The sequence below is a fragment of the Vanellus vanellus genome, assembly GCF_965231255.1.
Source record: "Vanellus vanellus genome assembly, chromosome: 3".
Lineage (NCBI taxonomy): Eukaryota > Metazoa > Chordata > Aves > Charadriiformes > Charadriidae > Vanellus > Vanellus vanellus.
The window spans coordinates 31,300,331-31,321,478 of NC_138907.1; the positions used below are offsets into that span (position 1 = coordinate 31,300,331).

At 40.6% G+C, this 21,148-nt stretch overlaps 1 protein-coding gene across 1 annotated transcript in view; it reads right to left on the bottom strand.

The window, feature by feature from the left end:
* The window catches only part of SRBD1 (S1 RNA binding domain 1), a gene marked incomplete at its 5' end in the record, with an annotated part of 128,083 nt that overhangs the window by 44,981 nt on the left and 61,954 nt on the right, over positions 1–21,148 (bottom strand). The window contains one exon of the mRNA XM_082480243.1: positions 11,384–11,466. Within this exon, the coding sequence (XP_082336369.1) occupies positions 11,384–11,466 (83 nt within the window). The remainder of the gene's footprint in view (positions 1–11,383; positions 11,467–21,148) is intronic.

Below are 21,148 nucleotides of genomic sequence, written 5' to 3' on the forward strand. Positions count from 1 at the left end.
TATGCTTACGGAAAGGCGAAAAAGAAAATAAATAAATCAAACTCAAATATTAAATAGGCTTGCATAGAGGGTACCCTATGCCTGGGCAATTCGGCTCTGGAGTTCCTACCTGCCACTTTTGTGGTAGTCTGGAAGTAAACAACCTTTACACCTGTTTTTCCACGAAGAGTAACGCTTACAATTTGAATCCAATTAGAGGTCAAATCGTAAGAGAGAGTTTGCACCAAGTCTGTTGTCATACGGCGACAAGCAGCTTCCTAACAGAATCAGAAACAAACCGACAAGAGAGGCTAAATCTCTCCAGCAGCCGGTTCCTATCCGCACCCTTAGATTACCCCTCCTCGGTACACCAACGTTCCTCGTGAAACTCCCCTACTTTTGCCAAAATCTCAGCAGCTCTATAAAACCCCACATATGCAGATACAAACTCTCTAATAACAAATAGCAGCGATGCAAAGGGGGGAGGGAGGGATTATTAGCAGTAACATCTAAAATTTACCTGCGGTTCAGGTTGCTTACAAAGGCACCTCTCTGACAAGTTTTCAAATGCTGCATTTTTGGTGACAGCAGCGAACAGAGATGCAGTCCCTGGGCAGCCCGGTGAGTGACACGTGCAGATGCGGTGATACCGCTGCGCTCTCGCACTCTTTGCAAACCCTCACGCACACATTTTCCTCCATTTCCTTAAAGGGGCAGCATCGCACCTCAGCGCGCTGGCACGTTTTCTTGGAGATGGCGGTAAATATATACAGCCTACTAGCTAAATAACACGATTGTCATCGTCCTTCTATACCCCTTCGCTTTGCTACAACCAGCCGTAACAGACCAGTGAAAGTTCGCTGCGCTTTACTGAGGGGACAGGCGATTTCTCTTCGCCGGCCAGAGAACAGGTAGGCAAAACCAGAGAGACTCTGCCGAGTTACGGGATACATAAAGCATCCCTGGCAGCCAGCGAAACTGCTGCTGAAGATTCGGTTACACAAACCCGCCGGAGGTGTGACTTATTTGGAAAGGAATCTTAAGTTTTGCACGCCTACTTCAGCGGGGTGGGGAAGCATCCAGAAAATATTATGGGGTGATTACCTTTTCCCCGACAGAGCTGTCCGCAAAGATTTTTGTTTCCCATGGATGTCAGACAGCTTGGTTCACAGGGCTTTACTTTTGAAAATGAAAAGCACATCATTTACCCTAAAAATGGCGTTGGGCAAAACCACACGTGATTTTTGCTCGGTTTCCTCACAGAGCCAATGCTTTACCGCGACTACATGACAATCACGGATTCCTTAAGTTGCTGGGTGTTAGAAATCCTGCAATAAGCACAAATGTATTCACCAGCCTACCTATCTACTTTCTTTTTTTCTAACACATCTTCTCCCTACAGACAAGACTCCCCCCCCGCCTTTTTTTTTGCCTGCCTTTAACAATATTTTACAGGTAAAGCCACCCCACCCCACCCCTCAAAAAGTTTTTGTCCACCTTAAAAGCTCTGAGTACTCCTCTCCCTTTTCCACAAATTTCAAAGCAAGCGATTCCTTACAGTACGCTGCAAAAAAAAAAATTCTGCGACAATAGTCTCTTTGCGGGAGCCTACAGGTTCACAAGAGAGGTTTAAGTTTCCTTTATTGAGGAGCAGAGCTAAGAGCACTGTGAAACACTATCCCACACACCCCTGTCTTTCAAGTCCCAGGGAGTTCATTCAGAGAGGAACACAGAAGCAGCCCAGAATTTGTCCTGTTACTATCTTTTTTTTTTTTAAATTTTTTTAATTTACAATAGTGGCAACGTATCCTTTAGTTTATATTGTTTAGGAATTTCTTTAATAACAGAATAGCCAGGTTTCTCTCATGATACCCCACGGTTTCAGCCAGACTCCAGTCCACCAGCATATTTTATATTACAGTTTTTTTTTCAACTTAAGGTACACCTGTAATTAACCTGTTGCCATATACTTCCAAAAAGGAGTGATATCCGTTCAGTAATAAGCGGTCGTATTACTGAGAGATATGCAAACGCGAGCATTGGTATCATTTGATATTTAAGTGTTTAAGCAAAGGTTCTCTTCACGCAACCATTCCAGTTAAAGTACAGAAAACCATAAGCAAGCTCACAAAACTGCAATTATATCATATGAGATTCATTCTATGCCTACCTGTATGTATAAAATCAGTGTAGTAATACAGAAGGAATGCTGAAGCATTTTGTAGACGGGCTGTTCAGCTGGGTGTTGAAACCCACAACTTACAATTCTGACCAGCAAACAACATTCCTGCTGAACTGAATTTCCATGGGAGGCACATGAATCACACGATATAAAGCACTGGTCACCTAATAAGACATCCCATTTTCTTAATCAGAAAAACTTAAGTCGCAAACCCACACAAATTCATTTTAATAAGCTTAATAAAGCAAGCTCAAGTTTTGAGGTTGTTCTGACAATCACACCTCAGAGATTTAAAAAAAGACACTCTTGCACATCGTATGTCATCATATTCTCACATCGTACATGAGTGACTCTCCCACGCTATCCAAGTAACACACCTAACTACTCATATACCCTATGGGTCAATTAACAACAACAACAACAAAGTAGTGAAATAGAGTTCTTATACTCAGTGAAAAACATACACTTCTGAGTGAAAAATCAGCCAGCTCCAGTACTTTGCTCCATGTTATTAAATAAAAACATGTGAAGGATATATAACCAAAATCAGATACCAAGAAGGATATGGAATCTCTTACATTTCATCATTAAAAACTGTGATCTATTTGAAGGAAAAAGGAAGAAAAAGATTTTCTTAAACCACACACTGATTCTTTGCGACAGCCAACGTTCAGGTTATGATAACTCTTGTTTGCAAACACTAAGTAGATCACAGCTTCGTTGTTGTCAGCAGCTTCTAAACACCGATTTTCAAGTTTCCGCTATTAGAAAACAATACAACGTTTAGTTTACCCAAAACATTGGTTTAGAAAGTAAAGAAATTTATCTGACGTTTGTTAAGCCTCAGAATGGCTTAACGAATAAAGTTACCAAGTTATCTTTGCTGGGGTTTTGTAAGAACACCTCTGGTGCAAGGGACAAGCCACTTTTCCTGCGGGAAAGACAACAAATAGAAATAACGCATAGGTTTGTTCAGCCCGCAGTTGTACCAGGCCGACCCAACTGTATCTGATCTTACTCTTGTACTTCGAAATACCCTTGAGGTGCCTTCGATCCTTGTATTTCTAAAATGTTGCTATTTGGAGCCCAAATAGCTCCAAATTTAGTAACTATTAAGCATTAAATATACAGTCAGTTTGCCACAAGGTAAATAATTCGCATGATGGGCATTCAGAAGAGTGACAAAATTTTAAATAATATTACTGTCAAAAATGAGGTTAACACCACACCTTTCTAATTCCCGTCCTGTCACACAGGCACCCACTGGAGGGCTAGAAAGACTTGACAGCAGCGATGCCACGCACATCTTTTGAGGGACGAAGGGTAAGATTAGCAAATGCAACAAACTACAAGGGCTACATGCAGTTTCAGCCATGTGCAAGAGAGACCAGTAACATCCCTCCACCGGCGCCCACCAGCTGTCCATCATCAGCATGAGTACGGTTTGGCACTTTGGAAGGGAAGGAAGGACCCACAGAGGGATGGCCTGCGAGAGCAGAGAGCATTCTTCATGGCATTCTAGGAGAAAGGAAAAAAGCCTCCCTCCTTTCCAACGGGAACCAAGGTATGACTTCAGTGAGATGCCCTGCTATTAACTAGCTGGCTGTAGGTTTTAAACTGGTTTATATCCACAATACCATAGTTATGACAGAACCGGTCCGATCAAGAAGGAAGTGTATCTGATTAAAAGTGCTCCCTAAAGTTTCATTGTCATTTAATAAAACATACCCATCTCATTTGGGGGTGAACCCAAGCCTAAAAGGCACATCAAATTGCAACTTGAATAATAAAACGTCCTACAGGTAATAATCAAATGCAAAACTGAAGTATTTCAATAATGAGAGGAACACAGGGAGGAAAAAAGGACAAGAGGGACGGAAAAGGCGTTTCCAAATTTAATTATTATTAGGCATTCTGATTAGGCTTTATGAAACTCTCCTTTGATCAGGACCTTCCAGCATTATATAGGAAATAAACCAAGAATTAGCTCAATCATTTTTCTTCCCTGAAGGAATAGCTACTTAAGAGTATTGTTTACAAATTTCATTTATTTGACAAAATGTTCCAGCTACATCTGGAATCAAGTATCCTCCCACTTCAGAGGTTACAAAACTACATATATTATCTCTTACATCCTTTTGGGATGTTAATTTTCCAAAGGTGTTGAACAGTGAAGATGTAACCATGTACAAAAATATATCATGAAGAGATTTTTGTGCTCCAAAAGTTATAAAGACAAAATTGGATGTTGTTTTTTCAAGATCAGACATGGTGCACATTTTTTAATATTACACATGACTTGTCAAACATTCTGATCCTTCAACACACACCACGTATTTTTTTCTTAAGCTACAGGTGAGTTTCAGCTCCACCTAGCTCTTCCCCTAGAGGTTACTGCTTTGTTAGCATCCAGGGATTTTGCAAATTAAACGAACAGCATAAGACCAACCAAACTTAATATAGTCCCTTTGCATTACTTCTCCGTTCTCTGGCCTTATAATACAGATTCAGGTTTTGACTTTTTAAAAGTTTATTAATTCAATTCCCCCTCTACTTGAGGCTATTTGTCTTTGATGGGGACTGGTGGACAGAAAGTTTATGCTAGTGCTGTTTTATTCTCCTATGAAAAGTTTGGTTTCTATTTGAGAGGAAGAATTTTTTTTTCCTTCTTTAGGCATATATTTTACTTTTTTATTAATTTTCTTTGTTCTGGAATTCAATTCCCTAACCGCAATCTTTGTGAAGCAGCTTTGTTCTCAGCTCTCATCTACATCTTCCAAGATCATTACAACTGCAGCGCTAATTCATCAGCCAGAATTCAGTTTGCAGCACAATAAAGTCTTGAGTCGCTAACTGCTTCTTCCCATATAGGAATTCAGCTTTGAACCAGCATGGGGAGGTGGAAAGGCAAACATATTTTGTACCAGGCAGAGTCTGGGCATCATCTTCATGTTCAACTACAGAAGAAATCATAGTAATATGGCCTGAAGGTGATAAATTAATTTTGGCTAGGTTCCTGTCTGGGAGGAAAGAACAGTTTTCCTAATGAGATAAAGATGAAAGACGACAAGGACCTTTAGGCAACTGGAATTTTGGTTTGAGAGAGGCCCTAATAAATCAGGTTGTGCTTCTCTTTAAGGAAATACCTGTTAGATTTGGGGTGTGTTTATTTTTCTCTGACAAGCCTGATTTTCTTGGTAGTGCATAAACTTGGAATTATAACTTGAAATGAGAATAAAAGCAGGTGGTCAAGAACAAATCTCAAATTTTTTTGTCATCTAAAATAAGTAAACACACAATCCCAACTGATGGGACTCAGCCTCCGGAGATCTGCTACCCAAACCCTTTTATTTCCATACCCAAATTATCCATATCCAAATGAGCAGATTTGCTTCAAAAACTTGCACTAGAAATACTAGAAAATACCACTATTCTCACAAACATGCACCTGAAGTACAAAGTGACCAGGTGGGAGGGATCCAAAATCCCATGGAAGCAGCGATTACAGCAGATGCAGCCCCTTTGCATGGTGCTCGGGAAGGAGGGGTGCACACACTCCACATGCTTTGAGAAAGCTCATATTGTGCGCAGCAGATTTAACACAGGACCACTTCACTTTCATAGAATCACGGAATGGTTTAAGTTGGAAGGGACCTTAAAGATCATCTAGTTCCAACCCCCCTGCCATAGGCAGGGACACCTCCCACTAGACCAGGTTGCTCAAAGCCCCATCCAGCCTGGCCTTGAACACCTCCAGGGATGGAGCTTCCACAGCTTCTCTGGGCAACCTGTTCCAGTGCCTCACCACCCTCAGAGTGAAAAATTTCTTCTTGATATCTAATCTAAATCTCCACTCTTCCAGTTTGAAGCCATTACGCCTTGTCCTATCACTACACGCCCTTGTAAAAAGTCCCTCGCCAGCTTTCTTGTAGGCCCCCTTCAGATACTGGAAAGCTGCTATACGGTCTCCCTGGAAACTTCTCTTCTCCAGGCTGAACAACCCCAACTTTCTCAGCCTGTCTTCAAAGGAGAGTGGCTCCACCCCTCTGATCATCTTCATGGCCCTCCTCTGGACCCGCTCCAACAGGTCCATGTCCTTCTTATGTTGGGAGCCCCAGAGCTGGACACAGTACTCGAGGTGTGGTCTCACAACAGCGGAGTAGAGGGGGAGAATGATCTCCCTTGACCTACTGGCCACACTTCTGATGCAGCCAATGATGCAGTTGGCTTTCTGGGCTGTGAGTGCACATTGCTGGCTCATGTTGAGCTTCTCATCCACCCCCAAATCCTCCTCCTCAGGGCTGCTCTCAAACCATTCTCCACCCAGCTTGTGTTTGTGCGTGGGATTGCCCCAACCCATGTGCAGGACCTTGTACTTGGCCTTCTTGAACTTCATGAGGTTTACACAGGCCCTCTTCTCAATCCTGTCAAAGTCCCTCTGGGTGGCATCCCTTCTCTCCAGCACATCAACCACACCACACAGCTTGGTGTCACTGACAAACTTGCTGAGGGTGCACTCAATCCCAACATCCATGTCACCAACAAAGATGTTAAATAGTACCAGTCCCATTACCAACCCGTGAGGAACACTGTTTGTCACTGGTTACCACTTGGACATTGAGCCATTGACCGCAACTCTTTGAGTGTGACTGTCCAGCCAGTTCCTCATCCACCGAATGGTCCATTGGTGAAATCCACGTCTCTCCAATTTAGAGACGAGGATGCTGCGCAGGACAGTGTCAAATGCTTTGCACAAGTCCAGATAGATATTGTCAGTTGCTCTTCCCTTACCCACCAATGCTGTAACACCATCATAGAATGCCACCAAATTTGACAGGTACAATTCTTCTTTTGTGAAGCCATGCTGGCTGTCACCGATCACCTCCTTATTTTCCATAGCAGAGTTTCCAGGAGGATCTGCTCCATGATCGTGCTGGGCACAGAAGTGAGACTGACTAGCCTGTAGTTCCCTGGGTCTTCCTTTTTTCCTTTTTTAAAAATAGGGGTGATGTTTTCCCTTTTCTAGTCAACAGGAACTTTGCTGGACTGCCACAACGTCTCAGACATGATGGAGTGGCTTGGCATCTTCATCCGCCATTTCCCTCAAGACCTGCAGATGAATCTCATCAGGTCCCATGAACTTGTGCATCTTCATGTTCCTCAGCTGGTCTCGAACCTGGTCTTCTCCTACAGTTGGCTGTTCCTCATTCTCCCAGTCACTGCATTTGCCTTCTGCGACTTGGGCAGTGTGGCTAGGAGCCCTTACTGGTGAAGACCGAGTCAAATCTTTCCTGTAGCAATACTGTCATTGCCGATAGCAGCAGCAGCAGCAGCTTCTGTGCGAGGAGGTGACGCAACTGAACATACAATGTTCCTGTGCCACTGTCCCATTACAAAAGCTACAGCCTTTGTCAGGCAGGTTCTGCTTCACTAGTCTCTCGCTTCAACCTCAGAAAAAACTCCCAGAAAAGACAGAGAAGTTAATCATAGAATCATAGAATTAGTGGGGTTGGAAGGGACCTTTAAGATCATCAAGTCCAACCATTAACCTACCCTGATAAAAACACCACCACTCCTAAACCATGTCCCTAAGCACCTCATCTACCCTTTTCTTAAACACCTCCAGGGATGGTGAATCCACCACCTCTCTGGGAAGCCTATTCCAATGTTTAATAACCCTTTCCGTGAAAAAATGCTTCCTAATATCCAATCTAAACCTGCCCTGACATAACTTGAACCCGTTTCCTCTTGTCCTATCACTTGTCACCAGGGAGAAGAGGTCAGCTCCCATCTCTCTAAAACCTCCTTTCAGGTAGTTGTAGAGGGTGATAAGGTCTCCCCTCAGCCTCCTCTTCTCCAGGCTAAACAACCCCAGATCCCTCAGTCGTTCCTCATAAGGTTTGTCCTCCAGACCCTTCACCAGCTTTGTAGCCCTTCTCTGGACACGCTCCAACACCTCAATGTCCTTCTTGTAGTGAGGGGCCCAAAACTGAACACAGTACTCGAGGTGAGGCCTCACCAGTGCCGAGTACAGGGGGATGATTACTTCCCTAGTCCGGCTCACCACACTATTCCTGCTGCAGGCCAGGATGGTGTTGGCCTTCTTGGCTGCCTGGGCACACTGCTGGCTCGTGCTCAGCCGGCTGTCCACCAACACCCCCAGGTCCTTTTCTGCCAGGCAGCTTTCGAGCCACTCCGCCCCCAGTCTGTAGCGCTGCATGAGGTTGTTGTGACCCAAGTGCAGGACCCGACACTTGGCCTTGTTGAATGTCACTGCTGTTGCCTTTCAAGAAGAATAGCTTGGGACCTCTGGCTATCTTAAACTGACAGAGAGGCCATGTCCCATGTCAATCAAAACTCAGGCTGCTGTGAAAGCAGTAGCCCCAGCTGGACTTCTCCCCCAAGCTATGCATTGCTGCTCTTCCCTTATGCCAACCCAGGACATCCCGTAGCCATTACTGGCGCCAAAAAAGGATCAGGGCATTTGGGCAGGATGAGCAGAAAAGGCAGGACTGCTCCTTCAGGGAGCTCGCACTTAGATCAATACGCAGTGAGCACGCAACCATCTCCCAAGAAGCCACCATCCTGCTTGTGCTATAGGGCTTCCACAGCCATCGGCAGCAGCACACAGCCTCGGCCTGCCTCCGCCTAAAGAGGCAGAAGCTGAGCGCAGGACTAATCACTGTCTGTCCTTCAGGACAAGAATGCCAAAACCTGGATTTGTCCAACTCCTAAATATCAATTTCAAAGTGTTTAAGAAAGGAGAGGTCATACCTAAATGCTAGGTTTATAGTTACACTGGGCTAAGAAAGTAACTTTCTCTGTGAAAAGCTAGTTACATTTTTGTAACATTGCATATTTCATCCCAGAAATTAATAAAAAGCTAAAGCTAACAACTAGGTTACAATTAAAGTATAACAAAACTTTTCAAATTGACTTGGATAATATAAAATTCTCTACCTGATATACTCTTTATCAGATGGATTATATCAGCCATTACTCTGGGACTCCTTGTATGACACACCAGCCCTCTGAGATGCCAGCAAGTGACTGTTCTCTCTGAAGGAAGACAGCTTAATTCCTCTTCTCCTCCCTGCTCTGCCACAAGAGAGCTCTCACACCCAAAGGGTGGCAAAGCTTCCGACTTTGCTTTCAAGAGCGCAAATTGTTTCAGCGGTGTCACATAAAGCTCTGGTACCTCAGGAATTTCTGTATCTTTGAACAAGCACCTTACAGCTTCTGTGGTGATCATTAAGAATTCTGACACGAGGTCTATCTAGCCCAGAGGATTTATCCAAACCACAATGAGACTTAAGAGCGCAGGTAGCTGGTAAAGAACAATTTGTGAGGTCTACCCTTACTAGGCTTTTAGGAATTATGTCTCTGAAACTTTTCATATAACCGATTTCGACACGAACAAATAATGCAGTCAGATGTTTACTTGTAACAGTGGATCTAGTGGATCAAGAAGCTTCCCTGAAAGGGCCAGGAACACGGTACTTGCCCTGCTCTGTTTCAGTGCAAAGTAAATGACGCCAGCTTCAGTCACGGAGGCAGTAGGGGACTGCTGCAGTATGTTCACTGCAACATTCGGCTGATGGTATCATGCTCCCAAAACCATACAACCACGACCAACTCCGTGCCTTTTTGCTTTAGATGTATGCTTGTAGAATGTGCATGTGGGCCGTAGTAGATAGTGTGCATCTAAATGAATACTTCCTAAACACAGTGATGCAAGTTCCCAATACTTGCAAATTCACAGTATACTTCAAATTGTAAGATATTCCATTTTGGACTTGATTTTTTAAAAAATTTATTTAAAAAAAAAAAAGCAACCAACTTCTCAAAGTGCTGATATAGCACTTCAAGGTGGGGGTTTTTTGTTAAATACTTTTCTCCTTATATCAAGGAGCAACAAAAATCTGTACCACTTTTCATTATTGTTGTTATTGCTGCTACTGCTATAAATAAAGGCAGTGGGTCTTGACAAGTAAGGAAGCCAACTATGCTTCAGATAGAAGCTCCTCTTTTTGCCAGATGACCAGCCCTGATTTATAGCTGTAATCATTAAAGCACATTTTTACCGATACATATGTTAAATTACATTGAAGGACTGAAATACTGTCGATTTCTTTTCCTCAAAAACTAAGGTATAGTTCATACTGAAAGATTAATTATATAAGTTAGTTTTACTGATAAGTTTGGCAATTAGCAAGCAACCTGAGTACATTTCACAGTCTGTGGCAATACAAGTAGGGTTTGCAAAAGCAGTACTGAGATCTTAACCAACTAAAATGTTGACCTCAGTTCTTTAAAACAAAACAGGATATACACATCGAAATTTTTTATAGCACTTTTTGTTGTCACGCCACCTTTAGCAGTGGCAGTAAAGGATTCTAAACTGCTAATCGCATTCTATCCCATTAACTCCTACGTGCTAACCGGAAAGCACAGATCCAGACAGTTCTGTGCTTTCTGTTCTGACTTCTGTTCCAACCTTCCAAATTTACTCACATTCTATAGTTTCACAAATCTAGAGAAAAGCATGTGCTGAATTTTCTATTTGTTTTTTTTGTTTTGTTTTTTCTTACTTCTCTTATTTGGTGGGACTTAAGCACATGCATAAATGCTTTCCTGAATGGATGCCAATATGCTATGAAATGACAATAACTTATGTACCACTTCTTAATACTGTTCACTTTGTAAAGACACTTTGAAGGTAAAAGTTACTTCTCAGAAATAACCTACGTGTATAAAAATAAGAATCGTCAAACATTTTCCAATTCAGCTTTAGTAAATGAAAAACTTTAAAACAAATGCTTTTATTACAAACTTCTAAGAAGGAATGCATGTAATAGTACAAATTAATGGCTTCTAAATGGAGGATCAATATCTCATTGTATTTTACACACAGAGCTAAAACCCTATTGCTGTAACAATACAAAAAAAGAGAAGGCTTTACAGATCAGGTTACCTGTCCGATTTGATGTTTTTAAGAGACTATAAATCTGGCTACAGCCATTTCAGAGTCTCGATCACAATCATTAAAAGTAGAAATTAAAAAAGCGGCAGTCTATGACTTCTAAGTAATTACTACCATTCTATCAACTCTACAAATGTCTTTTAAAGGAGACGTAACTACTTGACAATTATAAAGCAGCATTTTGGTGTTGCTCTATATCATGATAGATTACTTAGATTAAATGATACATATTATCTTACCTGATACATTCCAACTCCTATGTGTTTGGGCTCAATTTTCACTAGCTCAGCTAACGGGTCTTGGACGCGTCTAGCTATGGAAACTGAAAAATAGAATTAGAAAACAACTATGGGTTTTACTTTAAAATCAGAATCGTGTAATTGCTTTTTCTTTTTCTTTTTTATCTTCTACATAGTTAATTTCTTTTTCTACCAGGAAATAATCAATAATATAGCAGAATCCTTTTTTACTATTAGACACAGAACATGAAATGTACACTAATCACACTTTTTAATTGAGTAATTCAAGTAGAGACCGAAGGAGATTTCAAATTGTAATCACGACATTAAAAAAGTTTTTTCAGGCCACAGAGTTAGCAAATAGAACTGCATACAGTAAATTTTCCCCCTGTATTCATACTAAAATGCACATGTAACATTTAAAATTAAACTCTGAAATATCCTTTAACCTTAAATCACATATGTAGAAACAAATAAACATTTAAAAAAATGGAGTACCTGTTCACAGACTTATTTACCTAATATAGCATTTCTTAAGGTGTATATTATATACTTATATATTTATAAAAGTCAACGTTCACTTTGAAAATGGTTCTTGGACTTTACTAATCTAAACTGTATACCAAAACACATCAATTTGCATTCTGTCATCGTTATAACCATGTTTAGAAAAAAACATAGGAATTTCCAACATTACTGATCCTGTTAAGAGCACATTGGAAGAACCTTTGGTCTTCTAAATCTAAATGTTGAACCAAGACTGCATTTTTGAAGCCTGTATTTATTGATAAATCCTTTACTTATTCAAAGCTCAGAACAAATACTTATTTGCAAAATATCAATTTGTAAATTCTCAATCTTGGTCTAGCGCAGATATTGAGTTTCATTCAGTATTTGCAACTGTACTCTCTCCCCATATACACTGAACTAGAAGAGTTCCAATCTATCAGTATTACATTTGTAAACTTTTTTTCTCCTGAGTTAAGTAAGGACAGGCTGGCTGGTTTAGCAGCTCTTAGAACATGCATGCCACCTAGGGAAAAAAAACACTGCTGAAGAACAGGAGTGTCCGGAAGAACTGCAAAGGTCTTTCCAGAATTGGACCAAAGGTCTTTCCAAAAAAAAAAAAAAAAACAAACAAACAAAAACCACCAAACAGAAAAACCCCAAACCAAACCCAAAAACCCCTCAAAACTCTCCTGATGAAGCAGGGTCAGCTACAGCAGGTTGCCCAGGACCATGTCCTGTTGGGTTCTGAATATCTCCATGGATGGAGAATCCACAACCTGTCTGGGCAATCCATTCCGGAGTTTGACCACCCTGACAGTAAATAAGTGTTTTCCTGTGTTCAGATGGAGTTTCTGGTGTTTCAGTTTGTGCTCATTTCCTCTTATCCTGACAGTGGGCACTACTGAGAACAGTCTGGCTCTCTCTTCATTCTTCCCCATCAGGTATCTATCCACATTCATAAGATCCCCCCAAGCCTCCTCTTTTGCAGACTGAACAGTCCCAGTTCTCTTGGTTTCTCCATGTATGAGAGGCGCTCCAGTCATCTTTGCAGCCTTAATTTAACCAACAATAACAACTACTGCAGGGTGTTAAAGGCTTCATAGCATTACGGAAAAGGACTTGGCTAAACATTGATACTTGAAGCCAAACCAGTAGATAGATCTAGCATTTATTAGTTATGTAGACTTCTCAAACCACAAATGCAAAGTTTATCGATTAAATACAGCATGAGAGACTTCACTTTTAAGGTTCTGCACTGCTAAATGCCCTGTTAACATGAAGTTCGCTGCTCGGTCATGAAGGACTTTTCATAGCCTTTATTATCCATTTTAACATATGCTGACAATGGCAGTTTGCTAGCTAGGCTCAGACAGCTCTGTGCTGGTGACATCCGATACGCACGTCCTGCCTCTCTGATAGAGAAATTCTGAATTCAAAGGCCATCACAAACGCCTCTTGTCAAAAAAAAAAAAAAAAAAAAAAAAAAAAGAGGTTAACCAATATAAGTACAGCAGTTATTGCTTACACAAGTACAGCTTCCTACAGAAATGCTTGTATATAGCAACCATTCATATTAATTACTTGGAAACACCAGTGGTACATATCACCAGTCACCTAACAGACAAAAGGGGAACAAAACACCAATGAAAGTACTGGTCCAAACCAGGAAACATTTCCAACTATGTATTTCTTCTGAATGCATTTATGTCTATGTATAGGCACTATACTTGTCTTTCAGCAAGCTTTCTTAAACTCAACTTGTTTAATAGCTATAAAATGTTTCAGAGAATTTTCTTTTAGTTCCACCTAATGGCAAAACACATTTCAAAAGTTACATTTTAGATAAGCGGAGAGCAAATATCTCTCACTGTCCACACCTCCTTTCATTACATCTTTTAAAAATAGACAACTACATGGATAGGTTGATACAGGAATTTTCCAAGCATAACCTTCTCACGGGAACCTTCAATTAAGAAGTAAAATTTAGACTCTCCTTGTCATAATAGCTAGGTTGACAATGCTGTCATATCCCTAGGAGCTTCCAGCGGAGGCGTAGGACCCGATCCAGCAAAGCACTCCAGCACAGATGCATGTCGGTATTCCCACCGGAACCAGCAAAACTATTCACATGCATAAAGTTACATAGACATTTAAGTGCTTTCCTGGATCAGGCCTAATAGTTACAATATCGAAGCACAAAGATCAAATAACAGTCAGTTATATGACTTGAGGGATGCAGCTCCTACGGCCGATACCAGCAGGACAGCTGACCTGCAGAATTCCACTAAAGCTACAATTTTATTCCAGAACTTTTCAAATTCAAAACAAAAGAGAGCACAACAGGGAAAAAGTCTACATTCTCTCTAGGCACAAATTCAGTCAGGATTAGCATCCACTGTCTCTTGGACAGGCAAACCCACTTCTTTGTTACAGTACCAGCATGCTGCAATAGATAGATCTTTTCAGGGGGCAACGAGGCTCTGCTCTGGCGATTTGATCCAGGTGGCTGGACTCTTACAATAAAGCCGAATCTTACTGGAAATCACGGGGGCATTGCAGAAGCGCAAGGTCTGCTACCACGGACCAGACAGACAGCAGAACTTGATAGTCTTACATTTCCCCTTTAAAAACCAAAATCAATACATTTCAAAAGTTGTTTGTTTTTTTTTTTTTCATATTAAACTATTTTACACTAATACAGGTATCGCCTAAAACTATTTCTTTATATGCTTAAGGTGCATTTCAGGAATAGCTAGAAACCATGCATTTTTAGAAGACTGACAATGAAACAGGTAATGGATTCTCACTTCTACAGTTATTAAGGCATGCTTCAGTTTTGCTCCAGCAAATACAAAATAAATTATATGATGGCATGCAGGGCAAAACCAGGTAATTGGATTTCTCAAAAGTAATCAACAGGGCCAAACATGAAATGTTTGAGATGCCATTCTTAAAATACGCTATTCTAAGTAAAATGAGAAAAACAGACTAGTCAATATTAATCAGAGTATTACAAGCAGGATGACATAGCCCTCTACTAGAAAACCCGCCACAAGAATTGCACACCCAATAGATGCAAAGCTTCAAGTTGTCAATTAAGAAGAAAACATTGTAGCAATACTTGGAACGTCAGTAAGATACTGTGCTGCCATGCAGTAAATCCAAGTAAAAATTTAAAGCTTGGGGGGGCTAGAGGAGGGGAGGGGGGCAGGATGGCCTAGGTGGTCCTCTGACTTCAGTGCAGACGAACTTTGCCTCGAAATGGAATAAAAAATAAAGAAGGTTACAGAAACCATATTTAATGAAATCCTGTCTTGTCATTAGGACATTTTCTGCAATTTTGTAAGAAAGGCAATTTAACCGTTTGATGGTCTTGATTCACTCCATGCTTTGGTTATTTGACAAGACAAACCCACTAGATGGTTAAGTATTTTTGCCTGTCAGCAACGAACAACATTGTCAACTACATAACAAAATTTATTATAAATTAAGTACTGTGCCTGCTTTGAGGGCAGCCTGCCAACTTATGTGTTCAGACAATAGCATATTAAAATGCTCTCCTTTTGCATTCCTCGATGTAAGAGCCACACCATAAAGCAAAAGCTTAATGGCTGTAGGTAGGGAAAGACTGAAAATGGACATACAAAGTTCCGCCAAATGCAGCATGAGAGACTGCCAGGAATGATTACGGGTGGAAGAAGAAAAAAAAATAAAAAATAATCAATTTCTTTCAGTTACAGTGGCATTCAAGAATTGCTTGCCACTGCACACAGGAAAACATTTTTGGTCCGAAGTCCAAGATTTCCAATTCCTTCCTTTAAATGCATGGGTCTTTATATAAGGATAAAACCATGTCCCAGTCAGTAACTGTGACAGTTCAGCTACCTCATATGAGTGGGAGCATTTGTTTGTCTTTTGAAACAATGCGAAGCTTCCAGATATGAAGGCAGCGGGTAGTTTTACAAGTGTTTTGCAAATAAATATATGGCAACCACAAGCTATTAGGCTATGACTAGTTCAACCTCAATTTTGTCATAAATGAGAACATTCTGTATTTTTATTACAAAACCTCAGTATTTTGTTCTTGCTGAGACATGCTACCATAACATCCAAGTAACTCATCCCCCCTCCCATTTTAAATTAACCTTTACACCTTAAAAGTCTGGCTTGAAACCTCAGTGTCGATGAAATAAAAAAATAATATATTGAGGTAATCAGAGACTAACTTGCAAATGCATATGTAATTACTGTCAATATATCACACCAGGATAGATATGGAAACATTACAACTTATTTAAATCCTTTTATAAAGCCTATTATTGTGTTCAAGATCAATTACTCTCCATAAGTACCTGCAATAATGTTTACTCAGTGATCGATTGTTCAGGTTTCCTGAGTCCTGGAAGCTTTCTATCCTGTTGACCTGAATTTCACCCTCCTTGCAAAGGATACAGTGAAACGTACAGTAGTCTTTTCATTAAGCATTCTTTCTCAGTAGGTCAGGATTTGTGACACAGTTTTGAATCCTCATATATCTTCTTGGTGGGTTTAAAGTATGCAATTTATTTTAAGCAACTGCTCAACAGCTGCATTTCATCCAAAATTCTTCTGTGGCAAGTGAGCAGGTTTTTGTTTTAAAAAGGTTAAATTTTAGTTTACTTTTAACTCCATAAAACTGATAATCTGTTATTTGCCTAAGATTAATGAAATAATGAATGACAATGTTCTATTTACTTACTACAAAAATCTTTAAAAGAGATGACTTGAATACAAAAAGGAAGTAAGAAATACATAGAAAGGGGAAACCTCAACAAGTGAATATTACAATGCAGCTTTTAAAGACAATTTTTTTTCCTAGAAACACTCTCAAAAATACTTTTCAAATATTAGTTATTTCTGTATCATAGATAATAGCACTTTTTTTTTTTATCCAAGGTGAGATGGGAGACATATTCATTTAATTGAAGCCTGATGTGATTTATCTGCCTTAGAAATGAGTTAGTCTTACAGGACGGTATAAATTCAGAAAAATCTTTTCCCATCTGCTCAACTTAAAAGATAGAAATCATCAGTACACTTTTCACATTCAGACCGCTGGTACCAATTTGAACAGCAACACCATGGCATTGATTACAGTTACTACTAAAAGTAAAAAAATGACTTGAAGTTCTATACTTACAAGAGTTACTCATTTATACCAACAACAAAAATTAACCTTTCATAAGTATTCAGAATGTCCCTCCCTACGCTTGGAGCAAGAAAAGGCGCTTTGGTGAGTAACGCATCGTACCGCTATATTAAAGCGACTCACAACTCCTTAAATTGAAGAGCATCCTTGTACTCTGTTGTACTTGTTCCTCTGTCTCCATGCTTCACAGCGGCAAAGGCTTTTAAGGGAAATACAGAGACACACACATGCACAGAGTTACATCCAGAGGGAGGGAAGTAAATAATTTTTGTAACTCCTTTATGCTAAGGGAAAGGGGCTTTACCGGAGCCTGGACTAATACTTTGCTTCTGGACATTGCTTTTAGACAGAACTGGTGGGATGTTTTCAGTTTGTTCAGAAGTGCAGCAAGTGATGCTCTGTAAATAAAAGGCCAAGGCCAACTGCTGAACTCCGACCCATCTGTGACATAACAGGGAAATGAGAGGCAGGCAAGGTGAACATCACGTCTCTCCATGCAAAGATTACATATCAGTTGCAAACATTAACACGCGTACAGAGAACAATGCTCAATTACAAGCTATATGCATACACAAATCTCTTAGCGTAGTGGAAATACTGATGCAAAACAGACAGAAAAGTTTTCACCTAGCTCAAAATAATCTGGTTTAATTTTGTAACAAGGCAGAAGCCTAGAGGAATTTAAGTGGGTCTTGATCTTGCAGATTATAGATCAAACTCCACTACTCTAGCTACTGCTAGACTTTACAGCTGCATAGGAAATACAGTCCCGATGAGCAAGATGTTTACGATTAAATACCATCTCTCACACATGCCATGAAGTTTGCACAGACTGGAAAACGTCAGATTCTTGTCTAGAACAAGAAGAAAGTAAAGACTACAAGGATCTCCAACACTTGCGTAACAACCCATTCTGCATTATGCCACTAGTTTTGGGCAATTCAAACCCATTTTTCTATCTCAAAATCCTGATGCAGGCACACATGTTCATGCACGACTGTAGGAGGCCCAATCATTTCCAGACTACCTGCAGTTATGGACTCTTTTAAGATTATCCACAGATTTGCTACAACTTCTGTTCGAACTGTAGAGCCCAGCTTCAGATGAGCTTCTGCTCATTGGCGAGAGCTGGGTTCTATGGGGAAAGGAGTAATGTCTTATTTACCTCCTCCTGCTGGTCACAACCCATTTTGTTTCTAACCACTACATCTTTTCCTTTCCAACAATATGATAAACTAAATGCTATAGAGTACATCAGGTGAAGGAGAGAATGCAATTTCATTTTTGTACTGCTGTAATTGCACACAACCCAACTAAACAGGTTGGGTTTAGGCAAAATGTTTTCATGTGTAAGAATTCAGCGCTTACTTTCCTTTCTTCTAACTCTTTCTGAAAACTTGTGGAACTTGCACCAATCCTCTACGATTAGCTGTAGAAGGAAGCTTCCACTTAGAAAGCAGTGGAAATGGTTTAACCGTAAGACTTCTGCCCAATAAAGTTTTTGAAAAATGACCTTCTCTCCTGAGTAGCCAAGGGGGAGTAGTGCTCTTTTAAGAAGATAAAGAAATTAGCTCAAGTAGACATCAAGGCACTATGTCCCACACATCTAATCATCAAATTGTTTTACTTTCCTTAAGATAAAGTCAAAAGAAATTACATTTTTTCCAATCTCTACCTTCTACTTGCTGGCCAGTATGACAGCTCTGAACTGTATGTCTCTATCTTTAACAGCACCCCAGGGAATAAAACCCTGTAGCATGACAGTCTCAAAGTCCTAACAAGCCCTTGAAGCCTATAAGGCTTTCTTTTGCAAGGAAAAGTGCAAGTGGTGTGCTGAACTTTGAGTGTACAATAATCCAATGTGTTCTGCCCTGTGGAGAGGAGACAAGCAGATGGGATTTGACAATGCTAAGGCAAGCTGCGCCGTGTGACCTTTTGCTCTCTCAGATTCTTCTTTATCCTCAGAAATCATCCTTTAAAAGCAGCACAGTTTCTATATTGGATCATACCTGCGCATGCAGCGTGACACACATGCTTGTCCTTTCAGTATTCCAAATTTTTGCAAAAAAGTAACTTTAGGGAATATTTTACCTACATTTGTTGCTTTCGTAATTTAGCGACACAACTATGTGGCCTTGACAGAGGACCCCGGGCCCTTCACGTCTGAAAAGAAAATGAGCATTTCTTGGAGCTGCTGCATGAGGCCAGCCCAAGTACCTTGCCCTTGCTTCAGCATCTGAACACAGAATTGCAAACTGAAAACCAAATGCATATGACTGCATTAAGGCATGGAAATAAATCGGAGAGGCTTAGCTCTCTGATTGTTAGAGATCTCCACTAACAAGTGTTTACACAAACGTCATGTCTGAAAAGATGTAATCCCCTTTCCCACCTCATCCTGCGTTTGAAGAATTCTACGTATTCAGGTTAGTCCGCGTTTTTATAAATCAATGCAGTGAAGGGCATTAGGTTTTTATATTACTTCTTAAATAGTGAAACAAAGAAAAGTTTGCTTATTTGTTAGAGCAGTCATCCCAAAATGAAACAGAATTCATCAATTTAATGAAATGAAGACATTTCTCACTTAATATAACTGAGCGTATATCAAAACCAGGGTAAAATCCCAGCATGACTACTGCCTCTTAGAGAGATTCTGTACCACCAGGCCACCGTTCCACCAGAATTCAGCAATTTCCTCTGGTTCCTAGAGTTATTAAGCAACGTTCATTTCATCACGGTATGCACTTTGAGGTGGAAAGGCAGCAGATGAAAAAAAAAATCTAATGTCAGCACATGCAAAACGATCGTTGCATCCATTATCTGCCTTGTACTAAGGGCAACAACAAAACCACCACTAGCTGACCATACCTTAAAAAGTTTCCAGGTATCCAGGAAGTACATAAATTCCATATTTCTGCATGTCAATCCTTCAACACGAGTCACACATGCTTATACTTTCTGTATATTTCACCTGTCCCTCCACAGCCTTCCCATTTTGTCTACCCAAACTTGTTCAAGCCAACAAGCATTAGCAACAAGAAGGAACTGTAGAAGCGGAGGAGCGCTACGTGAGAGAAAAAACAGAAGGCATGGCAGGGTCTACGCACCGACACCTGCACAGACACATTTTATTTCTCATCCCAGAAGCCTCATTTTCATTAGTAATGAGGATTCTGCACAACAAAATAAAACCTTGGCCAACTACTATACGACAAGTTGGAGGTAAAACAAAGAATATACCGACTTTTAGCAAACCGTTTAATTCTAGAGTTCGCAGGCGCAGTGACAGGGCCGAAAACAGGTCGCCATTGATTGTCACATAGTCCATCCGTCTGAGCAAGCAATGCTTGTCGCCACTGAGTTTAGCTTTTTTTTTCCTCCTTTTACTCATGCAAAGAATACCACATCAAGACAGTCTTCTCAACAGCTCCGATAATAAAAGACAACTAACAGCAAGGAGAACTACTGGTAAACTTGGAAGGCAAAGTAACTGTTCGCTGAGCACGGTACTTACAACTACTGCAAAGGGAAACTTGCATTCAGGCCTTCTGTTTAAAAAAAGGCATAAGCAAGTCCCAACCACAGAGACCTAGAGTAATCCAGATGATCTTATGGACACGTTATAGTGAAAAACTCCTACTTGAACTTGCCATGGATAAAAGCTAACCAAAGGTTAAATAGGAAGTTTTCACACTGATGGTAGCTCAGGAGAAAAAATAATAAGAAAAAACCCAACAGAAGACCAGGACAGCCAAGTAAATCTGAATTTGACAGCTTTATGAAAACTCTATCAAATTAAACATCTGACTCCTCCGAGAGAGTGGCCAGAGGACACGTGCTGGGGCAGAAATAGAGCTGCAGTCACCCACCCAGCCTCGCAGCTCCCTCACTGCCATTTGACTAACCCTGGAGCGGGCAGTCAAAAAGCCTCGAGAAGGCACATATTAATAAGCTTCAAAAGATGATCAACATGGACAGCTTGCTAAGCACCCTTTTTATGGTGCCCGCTCTCCCCTACAATAATTCCCACCCCAAATCTTCAGCCTGTTCTTAGGCACAGCTTTTGG